The sequence below is a fragment of the Haemorhous mexicanus genome, chromosome 3, assembly GCF_027477595.1.
Source record: "Haemorhous mexicanus isolate bHaeMex1 chromosome 3, bHaeMex1.pri, whole genome shotgun sequence".
NCBI classification, from domain to species: Eukaryota; Metazoa; Chordata; class Aves; order Passeriformes; family Fringillidae; genus Haemorhous; species Haemorhous mexicanus.
In genome coordinates, this window is record NC_082343.1 from 28,879,063 (window position 1) to 28,904,557 (window position 25,495).

The following is a 25,495-nucleotide window of genomic DNA, read 5'->3' on the forward strand; positions in this document are numbered from 1 at the left end:
GTTGGCATGTTACAATTCTCTGTTTTTTATAGAATTAACCTTAAAAAACCTTGGTGATATTATTGCAATAATTGAGACCATACTCTGTAGAACTAGTAATGATATCGAGTATTTGTATGGCAAATATATGAAGGAGGAGCTTTAAGGTAGTCTCCTGACTTCCATTGAAGGTAACACAGATAACCTAGAGCTAAAAAAAAAAATTAGGAAGTTCTAGGGTGCTTTTTTCTGGTTTGGATTTATTTTTACACTTCTGGCACTGCCCCCTCACCCCCCATGATGAAGAAACAAAATGAAATTTTGAGTTACAGTATCCAAGATTGGATTCCTCTTTTGGCAGATTCAAATTGGCATATGCATGCTTCTCTAAGGGTCGTAGTCTGATCTAAGACAAAAATTCAGCAGGTGAGCATGATAGCCTTTTATTCACCAGCTTGATGTGGTGGAAAGAAATATCCCCCTAGATAATGTCAGTTTGTGCCAGGAATGGATTTGTGTTAGTGTGCATATCAATCCATCTTAAAATTACAGGGCTGGATTCAAAGGTAACTGGAGAGAATTCCATTCCCATTCCATTCATAGCATAGGGTTCAGGATATCAATAAAGGGAGTTAAATGGAGCTTAGAGAAGAAACCTACTGCAGACTAATTTTCTTAGTATGATATGAAAGGAAGGAACAGATAAGCAGTTTTCCAGCCTTTACAATAATGGTTCAAATCTCTCCTCTGGATGAAAAGTCAATTTTATTTCATAATAACTTTTTCTCTAGTGTCTGAGTAAATGGCTACTGCCTCCATGTATTTAAGGCCTTTATAGTGAGCAGCAGTGCTTCTAGATGTTTGTTTTGGCATTGCAGAGGTAACACTAGTTATGCAAATACAGACATAAGGAATTTAAGAATAGATTCAAAAATGCAGGACTGGTATGGTTCATTTGAGCTAGAAGCCATGGGGGTCTGTTCTTCAGAGCTCTGTATATCTGCCTTACCAGTGAGTTAGTCCCCCCAACACGCACTTTGCTCCCTACTAAGGACCATTTTCTTTTGAACAGCAGAACAGTATGTTCTGCTTTATATTCAAAGGTAGTGTTTAGGAGCCCTGACTGTCTACCCTGGATACCAGAGTACATTGAAAAATAGCATGTGTGTATTATCTGGGCAGCAGAGTCATTGTCAGTAGGAACTTTTAGAAATGGAGTTTAGCCATAGTGTGTGCATGTAGGGGTTATCCAGGGTGAGAAGGGACTTAGTGATTGAGATCCCTGTGTTTCTACCAGGTGATTTTGTGACCTCCAAAGGTAGACCTGGGTCATGGCAATCCCAAGGATAACTTAAAGTGTGCTTGCTGCCTGGAAATCAAAAAGAGAACTAAAGAAGAAAAGTGGTGTTGGTGTGGGAAGCCCGGTGCTAAACTTTCCCCACCTGCTGTGGGGCTACACAGGTATTCAGTGAGGCTGAATGGGGTGCCAGCTTTTGTTAGCAAATTCAGATAGCAGTTCTGCCAGAAAACAGGATTTTGGAGCCTTCCTGAACTCCTTCAAGGCACTGTCAATAAACAAAATACCCAGCTTGTCTTGTTTTTTCATTGCTTCACATCTGGTGAAGGTGAAGGCTTCGAAAAGTTTGCTGTCATACAAACAGATACAATAATCTGAAATTGTTTCCTGAGGCTCTCAGAATCAGGCTTCCCTGATTACCAGGGAAGTATGGGAAAATATTTTCTGAATTTTCTGAGACCTTTAAAAAGTCTCAAATGCAAGGATGATCAAGAGTCTTTTTTTGTGTTGTTGTTTCTGTTGGGAATTGGTTTTTGAGAATAAAAATTAGAATTCACTGAGAATTACTGTTTATAATCATTACTGAAAAACAGATTCTGAAATACGAAGAGGCATGGACGTTATGCTTAGCAAATTGTTTTTTAGTGCAGGAAATGACTTTCCAAGAAGTCTGCAGTGCAGTCAAGCTATGTTGTCTTGAGATGAGTAGAGTATAATGCTCTGATCACTCAGTGAAAGGGGTGGCTTTTTTATTTCCAGCTGGAAATTTCAGACTTGAGTGACTTCTGCTCTAATGTCCTAGGAGTATTTATTTATCTAATGAGAAGAGCACAAAATGTTTTGATTTGTATTTTCTTCAAAAAGAAGAGGGAGGGGGATTTATTCAGATATTCTGAAGAACTCACCAGGGAACACAAACTAAGCATGGTAATTTTTGAGCCACAGATGTGGTTTTTACCTTCTGAAAACAGGGAAAGCCCTTGCTCTTCACTGTCTTAGAAATATTTGCAATAATTGGCAATAATTGCATCTTAGATGGTAAGTCAGCTTTTCTTGCCATTGTCATTAATTTCTGCAGAACCAAATATGTAAACAGGCACAGTCATACTATTTGATATTTGTCACTACTGATGTTACTTAATATTTTAGTCTCTATGTAAAGGAAAGATAACAATGAATGCAGGTCTTATCATGGAGAGGAAGATTGTAACTTAGAAAGTGCTGTGTTACCGACATGTCTTAGAAAATATCATGACATATTTCCTATTATGCTAACATTTTTACAACAGGAAAGAGATAATATGAATAATTTTACTTTTCCTTATTCACTTGTACCTTGAATTGAAGCTTTCTGTTATGTGTGTAGGTTGGCATTAAATTTGTTACAAGGCTGTATTTTAGGAGGAAGAGGGAATATCAGGAGTGCTAAATGGCCTAATCAAGCAGCGCAGTCGTTTGCAGAGTTTTTTCTTACATATACCAACAGAAAATTCAACCTAGAATTATGCAAGGATGACATAGAATTGTATTTTGAGCACTGTGGCTGGACTTGTGAGCTGTTGGAAATTATTGCAATTAACTCTATTCCATATGTCTATCAGCTGGAGAAGTGGCAGGAGGTTGATATCTAGCACCTCAAGTCAAGTTCATACCAGTAAGCAGTTGAATTGAAATTCATAGTGAGTAGACTTCTGGACATTTTTTAATACTATTTTTTTTATTTTATTTTTTCCTTCTGCAGTCTGGCCATTTGTATCTGCCATCTGAGTGCTTGTGATGACTTGAGATTTTCCTGTAGTTTTTCTTGTATTTTCTCAGGACAAGATAAATGTCTTTCCGTTGATGGTAGGGTATGTAGTGCAGTGGGGGTCTGAACCCAGCTGGGAATATACATATCTCTGCAGTCTGTGTAATGAACAGGAGAGATGACCAGCTGGCAAGGACCTGTGTTCCTGAGTGGAAGAGGAAGCTCTGCCTCCTGCCCCATGAGTTTCATCAGTCAGCCATTTTGTATGATCTTCAAAATGTAGGCACTTTGTGTGCTGGGAAGAAATAGGGAAAACTCTTCCTCTTGACATTTCAGTCATGTTTAAGTGTGCAGTAGTGCACAGTAGGAATGATGTAACCCAGCATGATCCAAAGGGATACAACAATACAGCTGTGAGGAGCAGCTTTAGGTCTTCTCCAGCCCTGCACAGACCAATGCAGCAGAAGTGCTTTGAGAGACCAGTGTGATGCAGCATTGCAGAATAGCACTTGAGGAGAAGAATATACAGCATCTCCCACCCTCAGGTGCACATGCCAGGGGCCCCACCAGAAGTGGGACTCCCTGCCAGACAAAGATACAGAAATGACAGATGGGCACTGAGTAACCTGGATCTCTGAGCTTTTGCAAGGCAGGCGTTAAGAATGAGTACTTGAGGCAGCTTAAAAAAGCAGCAGCAAGGGTATCAGTACAACCCAGATTTCTCAGATGCAGTCTGATTTCAGTCAGATTTCACAGTGCAGCCTCAAAAAGAGATGGGGATGCTCCACCACAGCAGGCAAAGCACTGGTGATAAATAGCACTGCATAGCAGCCAAAGACTCTGAGAGCAGGAGCATCAGGGATTTTCCTGGCCTGCACAAAGCAGTCTCCAAGGCTTAGATGCCCCATGTACTGTGTTAAAATTAAGCTAGCAGTAATGCCTCAGGAAGCTGCTGGTAGGTGGCATGGGGCCAGTGTTCATTTAGGGTAGATCATGTTGCTGCCATCCAGCTGTGCTGATCTCACCCCTGGAGGATTTTTAATCTATGTAGGATTGCTTTAATCTGTGCTCTTCCTACATCTCCAGAAAGAATGGCTCCTGAGAGGGGGAGTGCTGAGACTTTAGCTGCCTTTGAGCTACCACTATAGTGCTGTTCTGTAGTAGGATTTGTTGGAAGCTGTGCACAATAATATTGGGAGTTTATTGTTTGGAAGGATTTGTGGTTTGTTTGGTTTTCTTTGCATCCAGAGTGCTTATATGAATTAGTGCTACTTCATATACATTTATATGTAAAAGTCAGGATGCATGTACTAAATTATCTTATCATGAAAAACATTCTTCTGAAACCAAACTGGATGGTACATTTTCTTGTTCATTGCTCTGCTGTTAAAGCAGATGGAAATGTCTGGAGTCTCCTTTGTTGCCGGGGGTATAAACTATGTCCCATCTTAATCAAGAGGCTCCACATTTTCAGTTTGGAAATGCCAACTGAAACAAGGTTTTTGGTTTTTAAGTCCACTTAAGGAAATAATATTCAATATATATGGCCTCTCTGGAGCCTTCACACCAGATGATTTTCAAACATAATAGGGATTGAAGCCTGCTCTACTAGCAACTCTGGAATTATGTTGCTTCTTTTTCTGTGGCAACCAGCAATTGCCTGCTGCTTCACTGGCCACCTGCAAACGTCAGGGTTTCCACAGCAGGGGCATGGTCCTGTGCAAAATGCCTGTGGGGAACAGGAAGGGAGATCCTGCAGGATAATGATGTCCAAGTGTGTGTTGTGCAGGGCAGGAAAACTGGCATTCGAAAGCCTGTGATCTTTGGTGTTATTTTCCTTCTCCATACTACCCTAGACATGGTGTATTCCTTGGTTTTGGCAGACAGATTTTATCCCCCGTGTGTAAGACTTCTTTTGAGCGAAGCCCCATTACATTTCTTCCAGTTGGGAAAAAAAAAAAAAAAAGAGCAAAATACATCTGGATCATCTGGATCAAGACATTGTTTTAAAAGGTTTGACTGATACACAGGGAAAGAAGGACAGCAAAGCAAGCTTAACTTAAGGTTTACCCTTTCACTTAATTTCTGCGGTGATTTAGAAACAAACATGTTTCACTTCTGCAATGTTAGTTTATTATTTAAGCCCTGTGATGATACTGTGAAGGACAGTATCTAAATAAGCTGCTGCAATGGGATTTTATTCAGCTCATTAGCTGTGATAGCAACACTGAAAAGTGTATAGGGAATTCTAGTACAGATTTTTGATGTTCTAGAGGTCAGTCAAGTCTTAAAAGAAAAATATAACTTCTTCAGATGCCTCACTGGCTCAAAACATGCCTAATCCTTGCAAGGTTTTTTTAATTGATATTCATCAGTTATTAACTTAGACTTTACTCATTTCTCCACCTAGATCTCCTGCAAACTTCTGGTGCAAAAGCTGTATTTGAGATAAGGCAGTATCTATTTCATCTAATTGGCCTCTGCACATGGCAGAGCAAATGTCTCATTTTATGTGGTTTAGCAGCTTGCACTTTGAACCCAGGAATTCTGGGCATTAAAAATATCATAGTTGAACTATCATTTCTTTTTTCTCTAAGACAGTCTAAGCAACAGTACAGTGTAAAGTTGCAGTGCCACAAAAAGATAGAAGCAGTACTCACAAATTATGTATTCCAGCAGGTACTCATTATTTGCCTACATAGACGTGGCCATTAGTCTGGGATTAGCTGCCAGACATAGAAGAGACAGAAATCATGGTTTTAGGTGTCACTGTAAGCACTGTTATTACAGGGAAGAACCGATGAAGCAATTCTGTATCTAAACAGCACCTTAAGGAAATCATGTTTCTTACAGGGTAGGGCAGGTTTGCCCTTAAGCACTTATGAGGCTGTAATAAGCTGTAAGACTGGTTGCAAATAATGTCACAGCAGAAAAAAAAAAAAATGTGTTGCTCAGTCATTAAGGACAAAGCCCTGTAGACGTTCTCACAAATGAATGAATAAATTTGAAATGCTTCCTCTGATGTGTGAACTCTGAAATTAACACCAACTAAGAATAGTACAGGGTGTCAGCTCTGAGGGCGGAAGGGAAAGAGAAGATACTCTCTTCCAGTCTTCTGTAGCATTTAAATTGCTTAAAGCTTAAGCTAAGTAACATAAATGGCTACATCTGGCATTTCAGAAGTTAACTAAATAGTGCTGTAGTAGAAATATCCCTGATCATTGGCTTGACCCAAACCTTGAGCAATGCTTACTGCAGGAAAGCAAGTGTACAAGCGGATGTATTTTCTGACCTTGGCACTCGTTTAGTGCTTACAGTCACTGGCAGGCAGGTTCTGTGTGGGCTGTTGGCCTTTTAAGAAAATGCTTAGTGTCTGGATTTCGAGCTGAAGAGAAGGAAAGCCAGGCTGTTTCACCCTACCCAAGTAGGGGAAAAAAAGCACAGCTGAGAATGGTGCAGATGGCCTGAAGCAGACTGGCACATTGTGCTGGAGTATCAGCATCAGATGACTACCTTAAAAAGTGAGGTTCTGTCATCTCCCTGTTTTCACTGGGGATCTCATAAGCTGCTTTTCCAAGATTATCCATAATAGCGGTTTGTCTGGCTGAAAATATCCCCCACAAGAACAAGAAGAAAATTACATGAAACCTGGATATGTTAAAGGCCAAGAAAGAGAGCATATTTTTTTTTTCTTATGGATGTTAAACCTCATCAAACTAAGCTGATGAAAATATAATGAAGTAAAAAAGTTGCAGTGCTGCAGGATGTGTTTTCTACATGGTGCGCGTTTCCTGGCTCCAGGCATTTTTTCCCATCAAGTTCAATGGTCAGTCAGCAAATTTTATTAAGGTTGATTGCCAGTTTCTCTTGTACCTCACAGCCACTGCTAAGAGCATTAATTTTCCAGGGAGGAAGTTGCTGCTCCCTTGCACAGTGCACAGTCCATCTAAATTCCCTCACAGTTGTGCTGTGTATCGTGAACAATGTTGATTATGTTCTCAGCACTTAAATAGGGCTGTTAAACTGCTGCTCAAGAGTGTGCCCTATTTGGCACAAAAGCATTTTGAGTTTGGGCTTGGAATAGAATTTGCAAAGGGGACTGAGCACAGAGCTGGTACTTTCTGAAGTTTAAGGCTGCAGTTGCGGCGAGGTTTTATATAACAAATACTTCATGCCTTAGTCAGGGCCACTTGTAGTGACAGTAACTATAGTAACAAAACAAAGTTTCTAGCTAGTGAAGAAGCATTTCCAGTGAGCAGGACATCAGTTTCTGATCCAGTCCCTGAAATATGCTTATTTATCAGTTTTGCATGCAATGCTATTTTAATAGCTACTACTGTATTTTCAAACGTATTTAGAAATTTTCATTTGTTTGCTCTTGGTGTGGTTTTTTTCCCCTCTTTTTCCTAAAACCTATGGAGGGACTTGCTCCTTTTGCCTTCAAATGGAAATGTTCTAATTATATTCCTGCTTTTTTAACTTGTTTTCCTAAAGAAATAGAGATTATGCAGTTGGGCTTTTTATACCTTGAACACTTTTGGAAATACTGGCTGATTTAAAACAAGTTTTGACAGTGTGTTGGAAGTCCTGAAGATAAGTTTCTGCAAGTTTTCTAAAAGCAGCCTGCTGAGTCAAGGCTGGAGGGGGCAGGCAGAGCCGAGCCATGTGGTACCAAGGTTAGCAGCAGCCAGCAGGACAGCGGGGACAACACACAGGGACATGGTAGCAGCACTGCCAGGGGCTGGTGGCTCTGGGGAGAAGGCATGGCTGGGGGAAACAGAGACAGATTGCGCTGGAGACAGGTGCAGAGGATGCAAAGCTGTAGGAAGTTGCACACCACCTGGGAAAGGACAGTTTGTGGCATTTAAGTGAAGACTATATAAGTGCATACTGTTTGTTTCTGTGTCTAATCTGCTCATTCGCATGTGTAACAAATCATAGCAGAATGAGTAAGGAAGGAAAGGAGGAACGCTGCAAGTGGTAATCAGCATATCCTAACAAAACTTCTACAGGAGTAGAAGTTGGAGGTGAGGTAAAAGGCTGGGTCTCAGCAAGGCCTGCAGGAATGCACCTCTCTTGGAAACCAGGGAATGGTACTTCTAAGGTTTTCACGGAATTTCTGCCTGAAAGTGGCAGTCTGGTTAAATAACAGCAGAAAGAATTATTATTCTATTAATAAAATGTCTTGTAAAACTTCAGTGGAGAACTTTTCTATTGCCAAACAGTTGTTTTATGAGGAGCAGAAAGATGTTTTTAAAGAAAGCATGGCATTTGCTGAAGCAAGCTGAAAGCACAGGAATGGCCCCAAAGCTGTGATTGTTTGGACAGTCTGCCTGTGGGTTTCCTTGTGCTTGCATCATAAATTAAAGGAGTGTTTTTTTTTTTTAAGTCATCCCTAATCCTCTCTTCTATTGTTTGTGAATTGTCTTGTCTAAAGTTTGGTGTTTCACGAGCTACTTTCTGTTCAAATGGCTCGTGAAACACCAATTTACATTATGAGCCTCCAGTAAAACTAAATTTGTTACTGCTCTGTATTTCCTCCTTCCAGCAACAGCTACTTGCTCCTACCAATTCTTTAGCCATTTGGTGGCAGAGTATTTGGAGCACCAGGCAAGGAAATGGAGGTCAGGAAAATAGAAGGGGAAGGAGTAAAAGACAACTGAAAATCTGTTATTTGGAGTTGAGGGAAGGTAGAAAAATCCATCGGAAGCTTTTATGTAGTTTTTTGATGCTGTTCCTGTAACTCAGAAAATTGGGTAATTCACCTTTTCTGCATAGTGAGAGGTTGTTTTTCCAACGGCAGACAGGGAGCAAAAAGCTGTTCTTTTGCAAAAGTACATTTCCTGTAACTGTAATGGTAACTGTAGTAAACCATTTCAGTTCCAGACTCCTTGCAGCGATACTCTCTGAATTTCCAAGGAGCTCTGTGATGCAGCAAACATTTTGTAATCAATCTATACACCAGTGAAATGCAGCTGTGATTGGGAAAGAGTAAAACAGCTGGGTAACAGGGACCAATAGTATCTATCTGATCAGACCATGAAGTTAGGAAGAATAATCTGTAAATTGAAGTTGACAAGATGGTTGTAGAGAAGGAGAATATGGAGAACAGAGCTGGAGTTTTACCATGTCATATAAGCTAGCACCTGTGTGAGCAATGTGCCTTAGGTTCCTTAATGTCATCAATAAATTAAGACTTTCAGATTTAATTTAAAATAATGTCCTAACAAGGGATGGGATGGGTATTAAGATGTTTGAATCATTAGGGCACAAATGTAATCTTAAAAGCTCTAAATAAGACTAATTTAGTTCAAAGTGTTAAGGAAAGCTGGCCATATATAAATCAATCTACCTCTTGCATTTGCAATTGGAAAGAATTTTTTTGGCTTCCTTTAAATCAGCTACAGCACTAAATCCCATAATAGAACATTCTAAAATTAGTAGAACTGGCTGGCTTTTCTGTCTCTGCTGCACAGTTCTGGTTAGGGTTATTAATGAAGAACTTTTGCTTTTGTCTCTGTTTTAATAAATTAATTATAGGGTGAGTTCATGCAGGCAGTAAGTTTCAGGCTTCATTCTACTGTTTTGTTTTCCCAAGAGCATTTAACTTTATGTTGTGGTCTAGTAGCTCTAAGAGTTCAGCAGTTTCTGCATGGTGTCTTCTGCATAAATGTTCTTGTGGTCAGTGGTCAACAAACTAATGCTTGTGGATTGGACAGGTTCATCCCTTGGGTTTTTCTAGAACAAAATTCCCAAAGCTGTAGATCACAGATCCTGGCAGGATGGTGGTAGTGTTGAAAGCAGATAGCAATACAGTAGTTGGTGTGGCTCTATTCTCTTTGTACAAGGGCCTGAAATGCTGAAATCACTGCTTTTAGGGTTGTTCCTTTCTCCTTCTGCCAGTCCACTATGCTCATAAAAAATGTATTCATACATTCATACATACCAGGGGACTGGTCTGTGCTGTAAAACTGAAGAAAAATTGTCTGAGGATCCAAGCAGAGACACAATTCAGAGCAGTCATAGCATTTCTTCCACTCTTGTAATTTAGGCCTGCTTCCTGAGTAGCAATAATAAACCATGGAATGACTCATTTGACAAGGTAAGTTTAACTTTTATTTATGGCAGCAGAAAAAAAAATTGATAAGTGGATGTGTGCTGACGCCCTGCCTGTGGGAGAGGAGAGGAAGAGATGAGTCCAGTGCCCTGGCTGGTTTTTCACACTTGTATAGGGAGTGTCACAGTTGTGTTGTTTATCCAGGGAGGGCTTGTACATGTGAGCAGAGCCTCTGTGTGCTGCTGCAGATGCTGCCCACAGTGGAATGTGGTGTCTTTAATTGGAATGGAGCTGTACCAAGCCACATCAGGCTGCCCTGTCAGTGCAATTAGCTGCTTTAACAAGAGGGAACACACAGCTTACATGGAGGCAAAATGTTTCAGTGGTTTAATCAATTTCCCTGGGTAGTCTTTGCTGGGTTAACTCCTATAGAACTGTGTTATGAAGCAAACCAAGTAGATGATGTATTTTACGACATTAATAGTGTCTCCATGGTAGCTTTTATGGACTTGGGCATTATATACTCTGTGGTGGTTATGATGCAGCAGCTTTGCAAAAGTGGTATTTTTGTACTTGAGACTTCAGTTGTCCATTGGTTGTAGTCCTGAACATAAATACTAGAATTTGTGTCCTTTGGAAAGAGCAAACTGCTCAGAAGGGATGGCAATTTGAAGTACATAAATCTGCAGGGATTACTGAAGCAGCCTTCTGCAGATTTGGGTCAATCAAGCACATCACATTATTATTTAGTTTTCAGTGGAGAAGTGAAGCTGTCTTGGTAGCTGGAATCACATGAAAAACCATGCATTGACACTGATTGAATGCAGGTATTACATGAAAAATAAACTTGGACCTGGAGAGACCTGACAGATAGAGCTGTGATTTTGGCCTAGAACAGGAGGAGAAAGGGATTGAGGAAAATTTAATGACAAAGCCAGTATCTCTATCAAATCTGCCAAATGTCACCACTGTAGAACCTAATTATAAATAAGGAACAAAATGGAGGAAAAACACAGGGGAAAAAAAATAAGCAGTCACAAATCTGATGCATTAGGAATTCGTCAGCTTCCAACAGAGCTGATGTTTCTCCAAAGTAATTCCCTCTCTGTCTCATCTATGTTAAAAGTGCACTGCAACTCACATGTCTCTACTTCTACTAATGTCCCTAGGGCCTCCAGGAAAAAGATGTCCAAGAAGTTTATTGAGTGCTGTTCTGAATACTCTGTACCAGAATTGACCTTAAGGATGTAATTTGCAGTACTGTTTTGTAGCACGTTGAGTTTTATGTTGCCGTTTCTGTTGGAAGGAACCATTGATGCAAGCTGGTGCAGGATACCCTTGAGCTGTGGGTAGGAAGCGCTGCCGTTATCCTGAGGAAGGATCCCGTTGCGGTGTCCTGGAATTGCGTAGGCGGGATACTTGTGCGTGCCTCCTGAGGCAGGGTAGCAGCAAGCTATGCTAGCTCTTGGTGTCAGCCACTAACTCTCCCTTTTCTGCATGTGGCTTCACTTCCCTGGGTAGCCACACAGCACAGCTCTTGGCTGAGCAAACCACAGGTTGTGCGTGTGAAAGCAGTAATTCACTATAGCTGCCTCATTCATTTGGCATACCTACCCACCCTTCCTACATTTTCTTCTTCAAAGACCCTTTTATATGGCAATGAGCTTGATACTTCATATGCTCTTCCCTCCCAGTTCTAATTTTAGCCCAGTTTGGGCCTGTGACTTGACAAACACTTGGAAACTGCTCTCATTGCCATTCAGCTTGGTATGTGTATATACTGAGGCTTTCATAGTCAGTTTTGCCATTTTACTTCTTCTTGGAGTCATCTTGTGCTGAAGCCTGATGAACAGGGTAATTATTTGAAAAAGGATTACAGCTCTGAAGCTTTTTGACTAAGGCTGAAGGAAGCTGTTACTTCATCATATATTAAATGGCATGTGGTAATTTTAAACACCTTTTGTATTTCTAATGAATTAAATCATTAAATCTGTTCAAGAGCAAAGGACACCAATTTTTATCTGTATGGTTCAACAGTTTTTAAGCCAGTCTTTTTATGACAAGATTTAGTTTATGCCATATATCTACAGTCAAGGAAAAAAAAAATTATCAGGTCTTCCATGGGTGCATCTTGGTGTTGGTAATCTGTTTCAAAATGTCAAATTTCTGGTGCATGCTATGTATTTGAGCCATGCTTCCTCTGGATGTCATTCCCTGAAGGAATTAATTATGGTGGGATATATCACATACAAAATGACAGGTTCTGTTAAGCTTTCTGGAGGTAAAACTGTCAATCAGGTCAGCAGACAGCCCAAGTACTTGCAGTTGCCTTGGGGTGCTTAGTTCTGCACAGTGGCTTTTGGATACCCTTTCAGTGAGATACTTAAGTAAGGGTGTGGACATACCAATGAAAATACAATGCCCTCAGTGTGGTGTGAAGGGAGAAGAGCACTCTACCTGTGTTTTGGATATATTGGCTTGGAAAAGGAAAGAAACAGAAATTAGACTGTGAGCTCTGAATTGCAGCTGGTTTGTGTGGTGGCCTTTTAAGAGGGGGGGGGGGAAAGCATACATAAATGCATAGCAGTTTTTATGCCTAGTGGTAAATGGTAAGCAGTTATAATACAGGACAGTTATAATATTCTTAATGCTTTCAGGTTGATAGCTGTTCTTTCCCTTCTGATTTACTTCAATAAAAAACTGGTACATGCTGCTAACTTATCAGAAGGCACAGATTATAAATATACTCTTCTGATTTATCCTAGAGTGCTGCAATTCTGCAGAGAGCTCTGCACTGAGTTTACAGAATATGTAACGCTGGATAAACATGGAGATTTCATTGTGTTCAGATTTCAATGAGTTCTGTGCAGCCTCTTTCTGTCCCTCCCCTTGGCTGAGATGTTGAGGTGCAGTTTGGCCTCAGGCTGCTGTGCTCTCCGTAGTCAACACGGGCAGCTCCTGCAAGCCAGGTATTTCTGCACGGGCTTTCTCCCCACAGAGGAGAAAGGAAAGCATAGGACTCTTCTCTTTGAAAGCCTGGAGCTTGCTATGCATCACCACTTCTGTTCCTTTCTTTTTTTTCAGTTGCAGAATCCTTGTGGATGTATGGAAGGCTAGAATTCTGCAAATGAACCATTTATTTAAGGGCATAAAGTAGGGAGTCAGCTGATACAAGCTGATCAAACTGCACTAACCCTGCACTTCATTTCTGTGTTTATCTGATGCATGCTCATTTCTGGGGAGTTAAAGCTGCCTGAGCTTTTCTGACTTGAAGCTTAAGTGCCAGATCTCAGCGAGTTTAAAAAGAAAAAAATCCATTCATTTCAGTTGAGCAGAGCTGATTACCTTCAGCTGACTGTCAGACTCTGAATGTTTAGTTCTTTTTACCTGTTTCATTGCAGCTGTTAGCTCTAAATTTTGGAACAGAGTTCAAGTTTTAAAAGCACTGTTGTGTAAAAATTTGTAAAGGTCAGTGGTTGCTAAGTGCTGGACTGTGTCTCAAAAAAAAACCCGCCTTCTGTGGGTGGGTGAAGAACATAAAAGTAAACCAAAAACCAGTAATCCTGTCACCTGCACTATGCTGTAAAATGAAACCTGTTTTTCAGCAGTCAGACCGGGTTAATTCCAGCCAGCTTTTAAAGTGTATTTGCAATTTTACACTAAGGTGTTTTTCTCAGGCTGTTATTGAAAGAAGGCCAAATATTTTTGAATGTTTAAAATGTAATTACTATGCATGTTTTCTCAAAGGATTTTCTCTAATCACATATGCAGTGCTTTAGATGTATAATATTGTGTCATCTTCTCTCAGCACATCTGGAAGATCTGTCACACTGGGGTGTACTATATTGCAGAAAAATAATCCATTAATCTGATTTTAGGTTCAATCTGCTGTGGATTCTCTTTTTACTTTGATTTGTTTTATTTTTTCTTTTTTTCTTTACTATGCATATATATTTCTCACCTTTCAAGGCTTTTATTTTTTGTTGGCAGCTCTAATTGAAATCTGTTAGGTATCTGACAGGTTGAGACTGCTGATTGTTACACGTGAGCAGTGACTCAGCTTACTTATACAGTGTAAGGTGTACCTGCTGGAGTCATATGTGCAACAGTGCAGTTCAAATTTACAGCAAAGCTAAGGAATAAAGCTTCACATTTAATATACAGCCTGCAAGATCCTGAATTATGTTCATGTTCAGCTGAACCGTACACAGCTTTCTGATGGGAAAACATGACATTGGAATAGTAGTCAAGGATGCAAGCTGTGGAACTGGGTTCTGTAAGTCAGCAGTGTCCTTGGGTTGATGTGTGTAGTTGGGAAATTATTAGGAAGAAAATGGCTGGAAACAAACCTAGCTGTTCACAGTTATATTCTGAGTTTTTATCTCAGAGTAATGGTAAAGGGGAGCTATCACAGTATCAGTTGAGCTGTCTGGCCTAAGGTCTGTGGGGAATCTTTAGTGGTGGGGAGGCAACAATGTGACAAAAAGTGCTACCATTGCCAAAGCCAATCTGCAAGGTCTCAAACCTGACAGGGATTAGGAGCTACAAGTCCTGATTCTGCAATTAGCCTTGTACAAAGTGAAAAGGAACTATAAAGTAAGAACTTTATAAGGAGATTTAACGCATCTTCAAAACACTCTTTGTGGTGAAAATGCAGCCCAGCACTACCATGAATACAGTTTTGTCTGCCTGATTTTTCTGAGTCAGTGTGCTGTTAAGCCAGTTGGTAACGCCAGTTTTGCTAGGTTAGCTCAATTGTGCAAGTGAAGGACTGAGTGAAACTGCAGTAGCTGGTCTTCAGCACATCTGTTGAAGTGCAGACCTGGGTCTGTATGCTGGTCCCTCGCTCTGCATTAAAGGTTGTGCTCCTGTGACTTCCTGCTGCTATTCCTACACTCACCATGTTCAGCTGGTGCTGACACAGGCTGCAGTTACATCGTGGTTTTGCTTTGCAGGCCTAGGCAAATATAATTCCTGATGGTAACAGTAGCAAAATAGCTATTTCTTTCTCTGGAATTTTCTCTGGTGAAGCCACCAGTTTTCTGTCTACTTACCAAAATGCAGGTTTGTTCTAAATACTGTGGGTTTGTTTGGGTTTTTGCATTTTCCTGGAGGTTGTTTTTGGGGTTGGATTTGTTAGGGTTTTTTTCAGAAATGAAGGAGCTTTTGTCTGTCTTCATTTCTGTCACTTCTTCCACCTCTTAATCATGTGTTTCCCTATACTTTTTCAGGCTGACATATATTAACCTGCTCCTTCATACCTTGCAGAACAAGCTCATCTTCTAAAAAGCACTGCCTCTGAACTGTCATAAGTGTATGTTAGGTTGTCTTAGCCAGAACCTAGGTTGAAACATGCCGCTATGTGCCCCAGAACCAGTATTCTATAGTGAAATTCAGCAGTGTTTGACTGATTGATTTCCACCTTTTCAGCTCTGCTGAGATGTGCAGTCAGTGTGTGCTGAATATCAGCAAACTCTGGCCCTTCCTAACATGTTACTCATGTTAATACTTTGTCCTCTGCAAAGTTAAGCACTTAGGAGAGAATCTCATAGATCGTTCTCCTCATAAAGAGCTGGATCTACCAAGGTTCTTAAGCACACACTAAGTTTTAAAGTGAGGAATAATTGTTTTCTTGTTGACTTCAGCAGGACTTGTGCTTAAAGAAGACCTCTTATATGTGTGTTACTGTAGTAGTGCCAAGGTGGCATAAATTATATTGCTCCAGATTAAAATAATGAAAAGATTGAGGTCTTACGAACATTGCATAATGCAGTTTGAAAAAGAAAAGCTTATTTTATGCCTATTGTCTATATAGCAAAGCCAAATTTTGTGTGGTTCTAATTTACTAATACAGTGGGGGCATGATGCAGTTTCAGAGTGTTGACTCCAAGTATCAGTAACATTTAAGATTTCATAAATATGTCAAGTTGGGTAGAAATGTTTTATTAATCCGTTACGGGGTTCTGCTTTACTGTATTTTGTTGCACAATTTATAGATCCATAGTAGGAGCATACTATCACTTTTTATTACCTTGACACTAGGTTAATTAGGAGGTATTTCACTCTGTTTTAAATACATGGATCAAGATTCAGACACACATTTCCAAAAGGAAGCTATGTTATTGGTTGTACTGAGGTGACTTAAAGGTTGGTGTTGAGTGTTATTTTGCAAGCCAGAGTCCTGGTATCCTTTCCTCTAAAAGCAGCCTAAACTACACATAATAGAAGCTTTTATAAAAATGCAACAGTTTAGAAGTGTAAGTGAAGCATCCAGTTCTGCAGTCTTTCGGGACAGGAAGTATCGGCAGCATGTTAAATATTCAGCGTGGTCTGTTAATGCTCTTCTCTCATCTGGAAGGATCTCTGCTCAACAATCAAACACCCTAGTCTTGGTTTCCTTTTTTGTTTCTATAAATCAAAAGTTGTTCCAGTGGTTGTGGCAGGATGATAGTTCTCAGCTCTGCCATTCCAAGTGAATTCCAATTTAATCAGGGCTGGCTGAATTTATTCAGGAGGCACATTTGATGAAATTCTAAAGAATCAGGCCCAGCTGATGAGAATATGTTTTAAAAGTGATGTCAGTTACAGAGGAACTCAACCTGCTTTCCTTCCTGTCCACAAATAACTCTGAAGTTGAGAGGCTCCCCTATTAGGAGATTAAATGTAAAGGATATGGGGCAGGCAGTGGTGAAGGCCCTAGTTCTCAGGATGCTTTGCAAAGGTCATTCCCGTTATCCGCTCTGCCTTTGGAAGAGTTAAAGCACAGCGGCCTGGATTGACTTGCCCAAAACTGGCCAAGAAGCCATGCGAGGCAGCAAGGCATGGAGCCTGGCTCTCCCAGGGCCCCAGCCCAAGCCATAGCATATTTGCCACACTGCCCTGTGGGTGGGGTGGAATACAGTGGACTGTGTTCCTAGAACACCTCTGAGATCGCACTGGCATTTGGCATTGCCATGTAGGTGGCACCCAGAAATGAGATTCTGCACCACAGAGTCACCTGAGTTCAAGTGTGAGGGCTTGGGTCTGCTGGATCCATTGAACTCCTACTGAATTCATGGTTGAAATTAAATAAGGAGGTGGACCTCTAAGCTCCTAGCCTTGAATGTCCAAGACCTGGCTCTGGTTTTCAAATGTGTTCATAACAGTGTCCAGCGCAATGGGGAATATTCCATGTAAGTGGAGACTGTCAGAGAAGAAAAAATTCACAAAACAATGCTGGGGGAGACTTGCAGAATAAATCTGTGAATCTTCTGAAGTGTTACAACATAAAATTTAATTCACTCTTTGTACTGAGGATACCTATTTTTATATTGCAAATAAAAGCTTGATGAAAATACACTTCACAGAAAAACGGGGAACTTTTTCCTCAAGTTTTGCTGTAAAACTTTAAACTGTGAAAATTATTTTTGCATTTTTATTCAGGCAAGATACGGACTGAAATACAGGTGATTTGTGATAGTACAAAATTGTTTTGTCGGCAATTCTTCATCAGGGTGAGAAGAAGATAAAAACTCTTTTCAGGTGTATTGCCCAAAGGAGTCTATGAACCGAGTGAGACAAGCATTTTTATCAGATCTACGAACAATTTGCTTCCTACATTCTTAATAAAAAGAAAAATACCACAAGTCTGGAATTCAAAAGTAATGACTTAAGTAAAAGGAACGTAGACAATAATTCTTACCGCCCTTTTTTTTTTTGTCTTCTTTTCTTGGGTATGGCTAGATATGGTTTGATACTGAAGACAAGTAAAGATAAAGAAGAATTTCAGTGTCTTTTGGTTTTTTTTCCTTTCCAAGCAAATCAGCTTGCTTTTTACAGACTATTTGTTAATTGTTGCTTTTCATTTAAGTGACAACCAGCCTGGGTTTAGTAGATAAAGGAGGTTTGCTACAAGATGCCCTTTTGATCTAAGGGGCACTTTCTGAATGGACCACATAAATATTCCTGGTATCATATTTGGTCTCCGTATCCAAAATGAATCTGATGGACCTGAATACTGAATAAGTGCATGAGGTTGCTGGACTGGCTACACCTATGGTTGTCTTGGGAAGAGGCATTTGGGTCTGTTCAGAGTTACACGGCATAGTCCAGAGGCAGGACCTTCACCTGACAGACAGGAGGCCCTTCTGCTGTTAGGTGCAAGCTACAGCTTGCAGGAGGAGGCAGTACAAGAAAAAAAATCCAGTGGCTCCTCCCTTGCTTTTGCTTTGCAGTCTCCTCCTACAGTTTCAGCTGCAATCTTGGCTTTTCTGATCACCTCTTTTTCTGTTTCCCTCCTCTATAAGCAAGACCTTCTAGGTGCCTTGTGCCAAGAGGCTGAACATAGCAAATTGTCTCCATTGTGTTAACTTTTAAATAGCCTAGAATCTACCACCTTGTAAGTTGTTTCCACCCTGTGCTGTGGCTGTCATTGTTTGTGGAGCAACATTAGCCAAATTGCTGCTGTCATGCAGGATTGGTCTCAGAGCAGGGCATTCTTATAAAGGAGGAGATGGCAGCTCTGAGTTCGCTAGTTTCCCTGGCTTAGGAAGATGAAGTCAGTAATTCTTTGGGCATGGTGACAGATTTCTTGTTTTTATTTTTTTGTTCATATTGGAGGCTAACTGGGCAGGGAGCCATAAAAATTAGTACCGTATGTCTGTAAAAGTATATGATCAATTTATTTTTGTTGGGAGAGTGATAGATAACATGGCCCAGCATGAAGTTATAAAAGGAGGTTGCAGTCAGAGTTGCTGGCATTAATTTGACTAGAGAATGTGCCCTTAAATGTCAGGAGACTGCAAGAAGCACAGAGTTATTTGAGAATACAGCAACTTTGATGTTGATTTTTATCAACAAAAATACAGGAGATTAAAAGCAGCTCCCCAATTTTGCTTCCTTTTTTCTTATTCATAATTTGACTAGGGTATTAGCAGGTATTGTAGAAAGGTTAATGAAACCATAACAGTTATGGTGAAAGAATATCCATTATCTAATTGAGTTGTTTAGGTGACTCACCATTGAAGCTAAACTCAATAACTGGGAAACTGAGTAACTTATTTTTTGTGAAGATACTGCAGTTCCACTGGCAGATAAAACAAGACTAGACAATCTGGGTTATAAGAAGAATATGGACTTGCAATCATGTTCCTGCCATATCAAAATGTAAGAGTGGCCATTCTTGATCAAACTTAGGGCTTGTCTGGCTTCAGCAGGGCATCTGGTGAATGCATAGGGAAAAGCGTGTAGAAACCTAGCAGTAGGATGATCCTACCCCTCATATGTGATCCCTGCTTCTGTCAGCAGATTGGCTCAGAGGCTTTTGGAGCCAGAGGTTACATTAGATTGTCTTTAATGCCCCTGATGGGGCTGTCATCTGTGAACTCCTCTAATCCCTTTTTGAACATATTTGTGTCTGCTCCAGAACATCCTGCAGCAATGGGTTTTGCACTTTAGTTTTGTGTTGTATGAAAAAGCACTTTGTTTGCCCATTTTAAATCCACTGTTTGATTGCTTTATTGGATATTCTTTCTTTCATTGAAACAACACAGATTGCTTTGACTTCCTGATCTTCTTCATGCTATTAATGATTTTATAATTCTGTCATCTCTTCTTTCAGTCTGTTTTTCAGGCTGAGAAGTCTGTTTACTATCTCTATATATCAAAAGCGTTCCAAAACTTTGATCATTTTTCTTGTCTCTTCCATCCTGTTTCAAGCTCTGTTAGATCAGTTTGTGTCCTGTATTCACCTGTATCCTCCCCTTATATCCATTACCTTAAAGGAGGAGAAACTGATTCAAGAGGATCAAAGTGTCAGGGGTTTGGATCCACACCTTGCAGTTTGTCAGAGGGCGTACTCAGGTCCTCCGCCCATCCAGGTTGTGGCATTGTTGTTTTCGTTGTCTCTGGTGTGGAATCTGGACTTCAGAGAGGTGATAGGGTGAGCTGGTCTTTGCTGTTCCATGGCACTTTGCTGTCCACCTCCATCACCCAGACACTGGAATTGCGTTTGCTGCTCTTGGAGCTGTCACTGGTTTCCATCTCTGAGCAAATGTCTGTACAAACCAGCAGGCACGTGCATCCCAGCCTTTAATAGAGGAGCAAAACACATGTATTCACTGCAGAAGGTCAGGAGCTTCATGCTAATGTACACAGTTGTCTGGTGAATTAAGATACACTGCTGTTTTGGTGGTTTGTTTTGTTTCTTTTACATTCAGAATCCAAAATAACCCAGCAGCTGTGTGTGTAGGTAGACAAATCTGGGTGAATAATGAAAGATTTTGGGGAATGACAGCACCGATCTGGTAAAGCTCAAAGACGTGTAGATCTTCGAGAAGCTGCTGACAAGCTCTCAAAAACTGGAGGGGTTTTAAGCAGACAGTGAATGGCAAAATATGTAGACAAATGACTACATAATACTCATTAGTCCTAATTTAGTCTCTCAACCTTGAAATGAGTTGAAGATGTTCTTGTTTGTTATAGTACTGGCATTATTTATTGCTTGTCAAGTGATAAGACACAGATCCCACTGTGATGCTGTATAAATGTGTATTACAAGGGCTACATTTGATACTTAGAACTCCATTTTAAAGCAGGTTTTAAAAATCCCAATAATTACTGATTATTAAATCTTATAAAGTCCTAGAGCATCCATAAAGGCTTCAATTGATTATTGTTATACACAGCAACTTATAGCTTCCACAGATGTGCTCATAAGCGTTTATGGTGTACAGATGCACTTGTGAGATCTTCTGATAATAAATATTTGCTATTAAACCTCAGTAATTAAATTTTCAGGGGTGGGAAAGAATTGCCTCTTTTCTTCATGGGTAATATTAAAGAGCTTAAAGGCTGAGCACTTAGCCATGTAACATTAGAAGACTTTTGGAAGTGCTAGATAGGTGTATTTGGCCAGGCCTTGAGACATCATGACTATAAACAATTGAAATCAGCCTTTATGAAGACAAATGTTGAATGCCTTCTGAAATCAACCGAAGTAGCTTGCTTGCTTCTGAAAATTTTTGTAGGTCTTCCAAGATTCCAGTCTCTACCTTTTTTGTCAAGGTGTGACATATTACAGTGAAATGGTAATTTGTACTGCTGAAGTTCTGATGCTTGGGAAACCTCATTATGCATTCATTTTGAATTTTCAGAACTTAAGGTCTCACCAAATTCAGCTGTATCTGGATTTTAATTTGCCAGAGTAATGTGATAGAGTGAGAGATTGGTGTGTTTGCTTGGGCAGTAACCTGATGTTCCATTAGAGAACAAAAGCCTTTGCATACTGTCCACATGCACCACAAAAGAAAACCTCTTCTGAGAGGGAGCTTAGAGTCTCGTATCAAGACCAAGTACTGGTTATTTTCCACTGGTACTGTGCCTGAAATCATACACATTACAAAAATGATTTGTGGATTTTTTAGCTCTGTTTTCTTATGCTTGTGTAGTAGCAATTTATACACTTGCTTTAGCCCAAATCTGTTTTCATATTCACAGGCTAATAGAATTACCAATGACTATATTGATAATCTTGGGGCTATTTTTATATGTTGAATCCTTTTAAAAGTCTACACTGCTTAATACTGCAATCATCATACAAATGTACAATGATATTAAGAAATACAATACAATGAGATCTGTGCGTAAGTAATTCTTATTTATGGCCCTGAAATTGTGTGTAGACACTGATAGGACACAATGCTCATTAGATTTATGTGTAGTAGGAGTGCTAGCTCAGTAATAAAATTATAAGCTTGAGATACATGATACTACCTCACTGTTTTCTCTATGTATTTACTTATCTGGTTTCACTGTTACAAAGGTTATTAAAAGCTGAGAAATACTAACAGTGTATAGCACATGCAGCCTGAGACCCTGATTGTATTTCCACCTTTTACTTAGCATGTTTAATTGCATTGTTTGCTACTGCCACTGGTACGGTTGATTCCTTTTGCTTCTTACATTCCTCCCATTTGTCTTTTGGTTTAGTTCATTGTAAGACTACACAATAACATGGATAACACTATTCCCAAGGTGAACTGCCACAAACAGCTTGTGCTGAGGCTTCATTATGTTTTTGTGAGAGACTTGTTTTTTTTCCCTGGTTTCATTAGTTGTTCTCTCTCCTGAGATAGAACATTTCATCTTCATCCAGAGCAGATGACTGCAGATATACTCACTGTAAGCAGTAAACAGCAGAGTGATGAAATGCTTGCTTTGTCTTTTTAATGTTTAACTGCAATGTATAAGGATATTATGTAGTGATTTTACTTGCCTGCTGATAAGCCATCTATGTCCCTGCTAGTGTAAGAAGGAGCAGGACCCTTTAATATAGCCATCCTGTCCTGGAGTTTGACTGCTAATAGGTTTGTCTATTTAATTAATACAGAGTGGTATCTTACCATGTTGAGAAGTTTGGCTTTATTCTGGGATGTAATACAACAGGTCTCTGGGCCTTGGTCTTCTAGACCACTGTTCTTCTGCTGCAAGGAGTGCTTTAGAAGGTCTTTCATTTTGAAAGTTTGTAGTGGTTTAAAAATTATTCTGTTTGTTTAAAATAGCATAGATTGTTCAATGTGCTTGCTTCTGGGACTAGAAGAATATTTTGAATAAGGTAACTTCTGGAAGGAAGGTGATGCAGTCTCACCCCTCTGCACAGTGCAGCCCAAAGAAAATCACTCATGAGCCTATGCATCAAACCCACAGCTTCTGTTTGTACATTACCATTGCTTTCCAGATGTTATCCTGCCTAGCTGAAAAGGCTTTAATGACTACAGAATTTACTGTTCTCACAAGGTAGTTGCTGCAAAGATTATTTTCCTTGATAGTTACGTGAATGCATTTACTTAGAAATTTCCATTTGACTGATTTCAGCTTCCAACAAATTCTTAGATTCTGTGTATCTTTTCTTTTGCATCAAAGACCCACAATGAGAGACTTCATGTAGATTCCTGCAGGCTGGGGCAAAACAATTTCTTTGCTGCTTCTTGGTTAAAGCAAATAAACTGAGCTTATCAAGCCTCTGATGAAATATATTTTTCTAGCCCTCACTTCACCATGCATAAGCATTTTCTGAACCATATCCCATTTTTAGTCATCCTCTGGAATCAAAGAGCAAGAACAAGAAGCAGGATTGTAATAAATGTCTTACTGATGCTCTGATCAAGAATAGCCATGTCTTCTACTTCCTACCTGATTATATTTCTGTATAGGGATGCTAAGAGTTGTTTGACCTTTTAACTGCATTGTTGCTCAAGAACTTGCTGTCTTCTTTAATACCATTGCACTCCATGATGTAACTTCCCATCTTTCTGGTGTGATATGTATTCCTTATATCCAAGTGATTGATTCTATATCCTATTGTGTTGATAAAGGCTTTGTTCTTATGAGCCCTGTTCACAAGAAATACAGAACAGCAGGCGTCACTGGCCAGTTCCATTGCTAACCACTCCTTTGAATTCAGACTTTTTTCTTAACAGTGCATACATCCACTGTTACATCTTTGTCCCAGCAAAATTTTGATCAGTCTGTGTTTTAGCCTCAAATACTTGAATCATAAAAGAATTTCCTCCAAGTTAGAGGATCAGCATGTCTAAGAGCAGATTATGTTCTTACCAGTATTTGTTTTGCTCACACCAGTAACAAGAAAATCAAAGATACAGAGTAGGGATGTAAAATAGTAAAGGGTGAAGACAAATTCCCTTGATGATGAATCTTGATCTGCCTTTGCCAGTCAAAGTTTGTACCTGAGGAATTTTGTGGAATGCTTGTCCTACCAGGTCAAATTGTAGCAGCAGCCATGAGCAGACTTCACTATAGCAGTTGATACAGTTGGGCTACATTTTGGTCACTGTCATCCCTGCCCCCCAAGGAAAAGCCAACCAACCAAACAAGAAGCCCAAACCAAAAATGCCCACCCTAATGTTTGTTAGTGTCAAATGGAACTGCCATTTTAGCACATTCCTGTAGATATGCCCTACACAGTCTTGGCAATAGAGTTCTAATTATTCCAAGTGAAGGATCTCTTACTCAGCTGCGAATTCTTCTCTAACATCATATATGCAGTTGCTCTTGTCTCTTTCTGACGTAGTTTGGATTCCTCAGGAGCCTGCAGGTCACATTCACAAACCTGTTTTTAGGATTTTTAACATTCAGCTGTTGTATGCGTGTATGTACACATATGTGTTTCCAGTGGATTAATTGCTAGCCATATCAAGTGAATTAAAATTGTGTTGATATTGGACTTCATGAAAACATTTAAAGCGCAAAGGTAAGTTTTTCACTAATATGAAAGAAATAAATTATATCATCTTCACAATATAGATAAAATGGGTGTAGTGAAGGATGGTATTAAAAGCCATGCTGGCAGCAAGTGGTGGCTTGTGTCATTGCCAAATCTGTCTTCTAACCTCTGTGTGACCCAATTCTGCTGAATTCCAGTGCTCTGTGCAAGTACATCTTCTCTAGGTATAAGAATAGTAGCAGCAGTTCCACTACCTAGAACAAGAATGTACAAGACTATCAGCTGTCTTGCCTAGGGGCATGAGATGATTGCCAGCTGGGGTTAAGAAAAAGTGTTTCCTTCCTGTGAGGCATTACATAATTATCTGTGTATGTTAAGTGTGCTGGGGTTTTTGTCTGAAATTCATTATATAAGCCAGTGCTATAAGGAGATGCCAGACTAAGAAAACAGCCTGGGCATATGTATTATGGCAGTTCTGGTTTCTCCTGGTTTTAATACTGTCCAAAATAAAATGAGATTCAGTTTATGTTTCACCTTGTTAGCTTTGCAGTGCTTTGCTTTTAACACTGTCCTGCCAGCTTTGTGACGCAAATTTGACTGCAGCTGAGGAATATTGTTAATCCTCTCATCTCCTTGTGGGGAATCAGACTTGAGCCAAATGAAATGTTTTGTGCTATGGTGTTTTCTTTTATTACTGTGCGTACAAAGCAAGTAAAAATGCTGCCTGCCAGGATCTTGCCGGAGTGATACTGATTCTCTACTTTTATGAGATGCCAATAAAATAGGAGTTATTCTTTTTCATCTTGCAGCTTACTCTTCACCAAAGTAAAACTGGAATGGATACATAAAGGACCTGAAGAGGCTCTGGTGACATGCAGACATATGTTGCAGATGTGGCAGATGGTATACAGTGTTTTACAGCACAGGTAGGCTTTCTCCACTGTAGCAAGTTCAGATTTGTAATTGATAACATGGTTATCTCTTTTAATTTTCTAGATACTTGAGTTATTTTTCAAGAAGGCTGATAAACAATACTGTTTAAAAGATAAGTAATGTTTCTAGCAGTGATTTAAAAAAAAAAAAAAAGGGAAGATTTTAATGGCCATTATTAAAATAATAATAAAAAACAACAAAACCAAAACCTCAATGTTTTAATATTGAAGAAGCAGTTTGAACCACAGGTTTCTGAACCAA

At 39.8% G+C, this 25,495-nt stretch overlaps 1 protein-coding gene across 3 annotated transcripts in view; it reads left to right on the plus strand.

Annotated features, from left to right (window-relative positions):
• TTC7A (tetratricopeptide repeat domain 7A) overlaps positions 1 to 25,495 on the plus strand; it is a 168,203-nt gene that overhangs the window by 85,755 nt on the left and 56,953 nt on the right. For all 3 annotated transcript variants that reach the window (XM_059841218.1, XM_059841216.1, XM_059841217.1), the window contains one exon: positions 25,111 to 25,227. In XM_059841218.1, the coding sequence (XP_059697201.1) occupies positions 25,111 to 25,227 (117 nt within the window). The remainder of the gene's footprint in view (positions 1 to 25,110; positions 25,228 to 25,495) is intronic.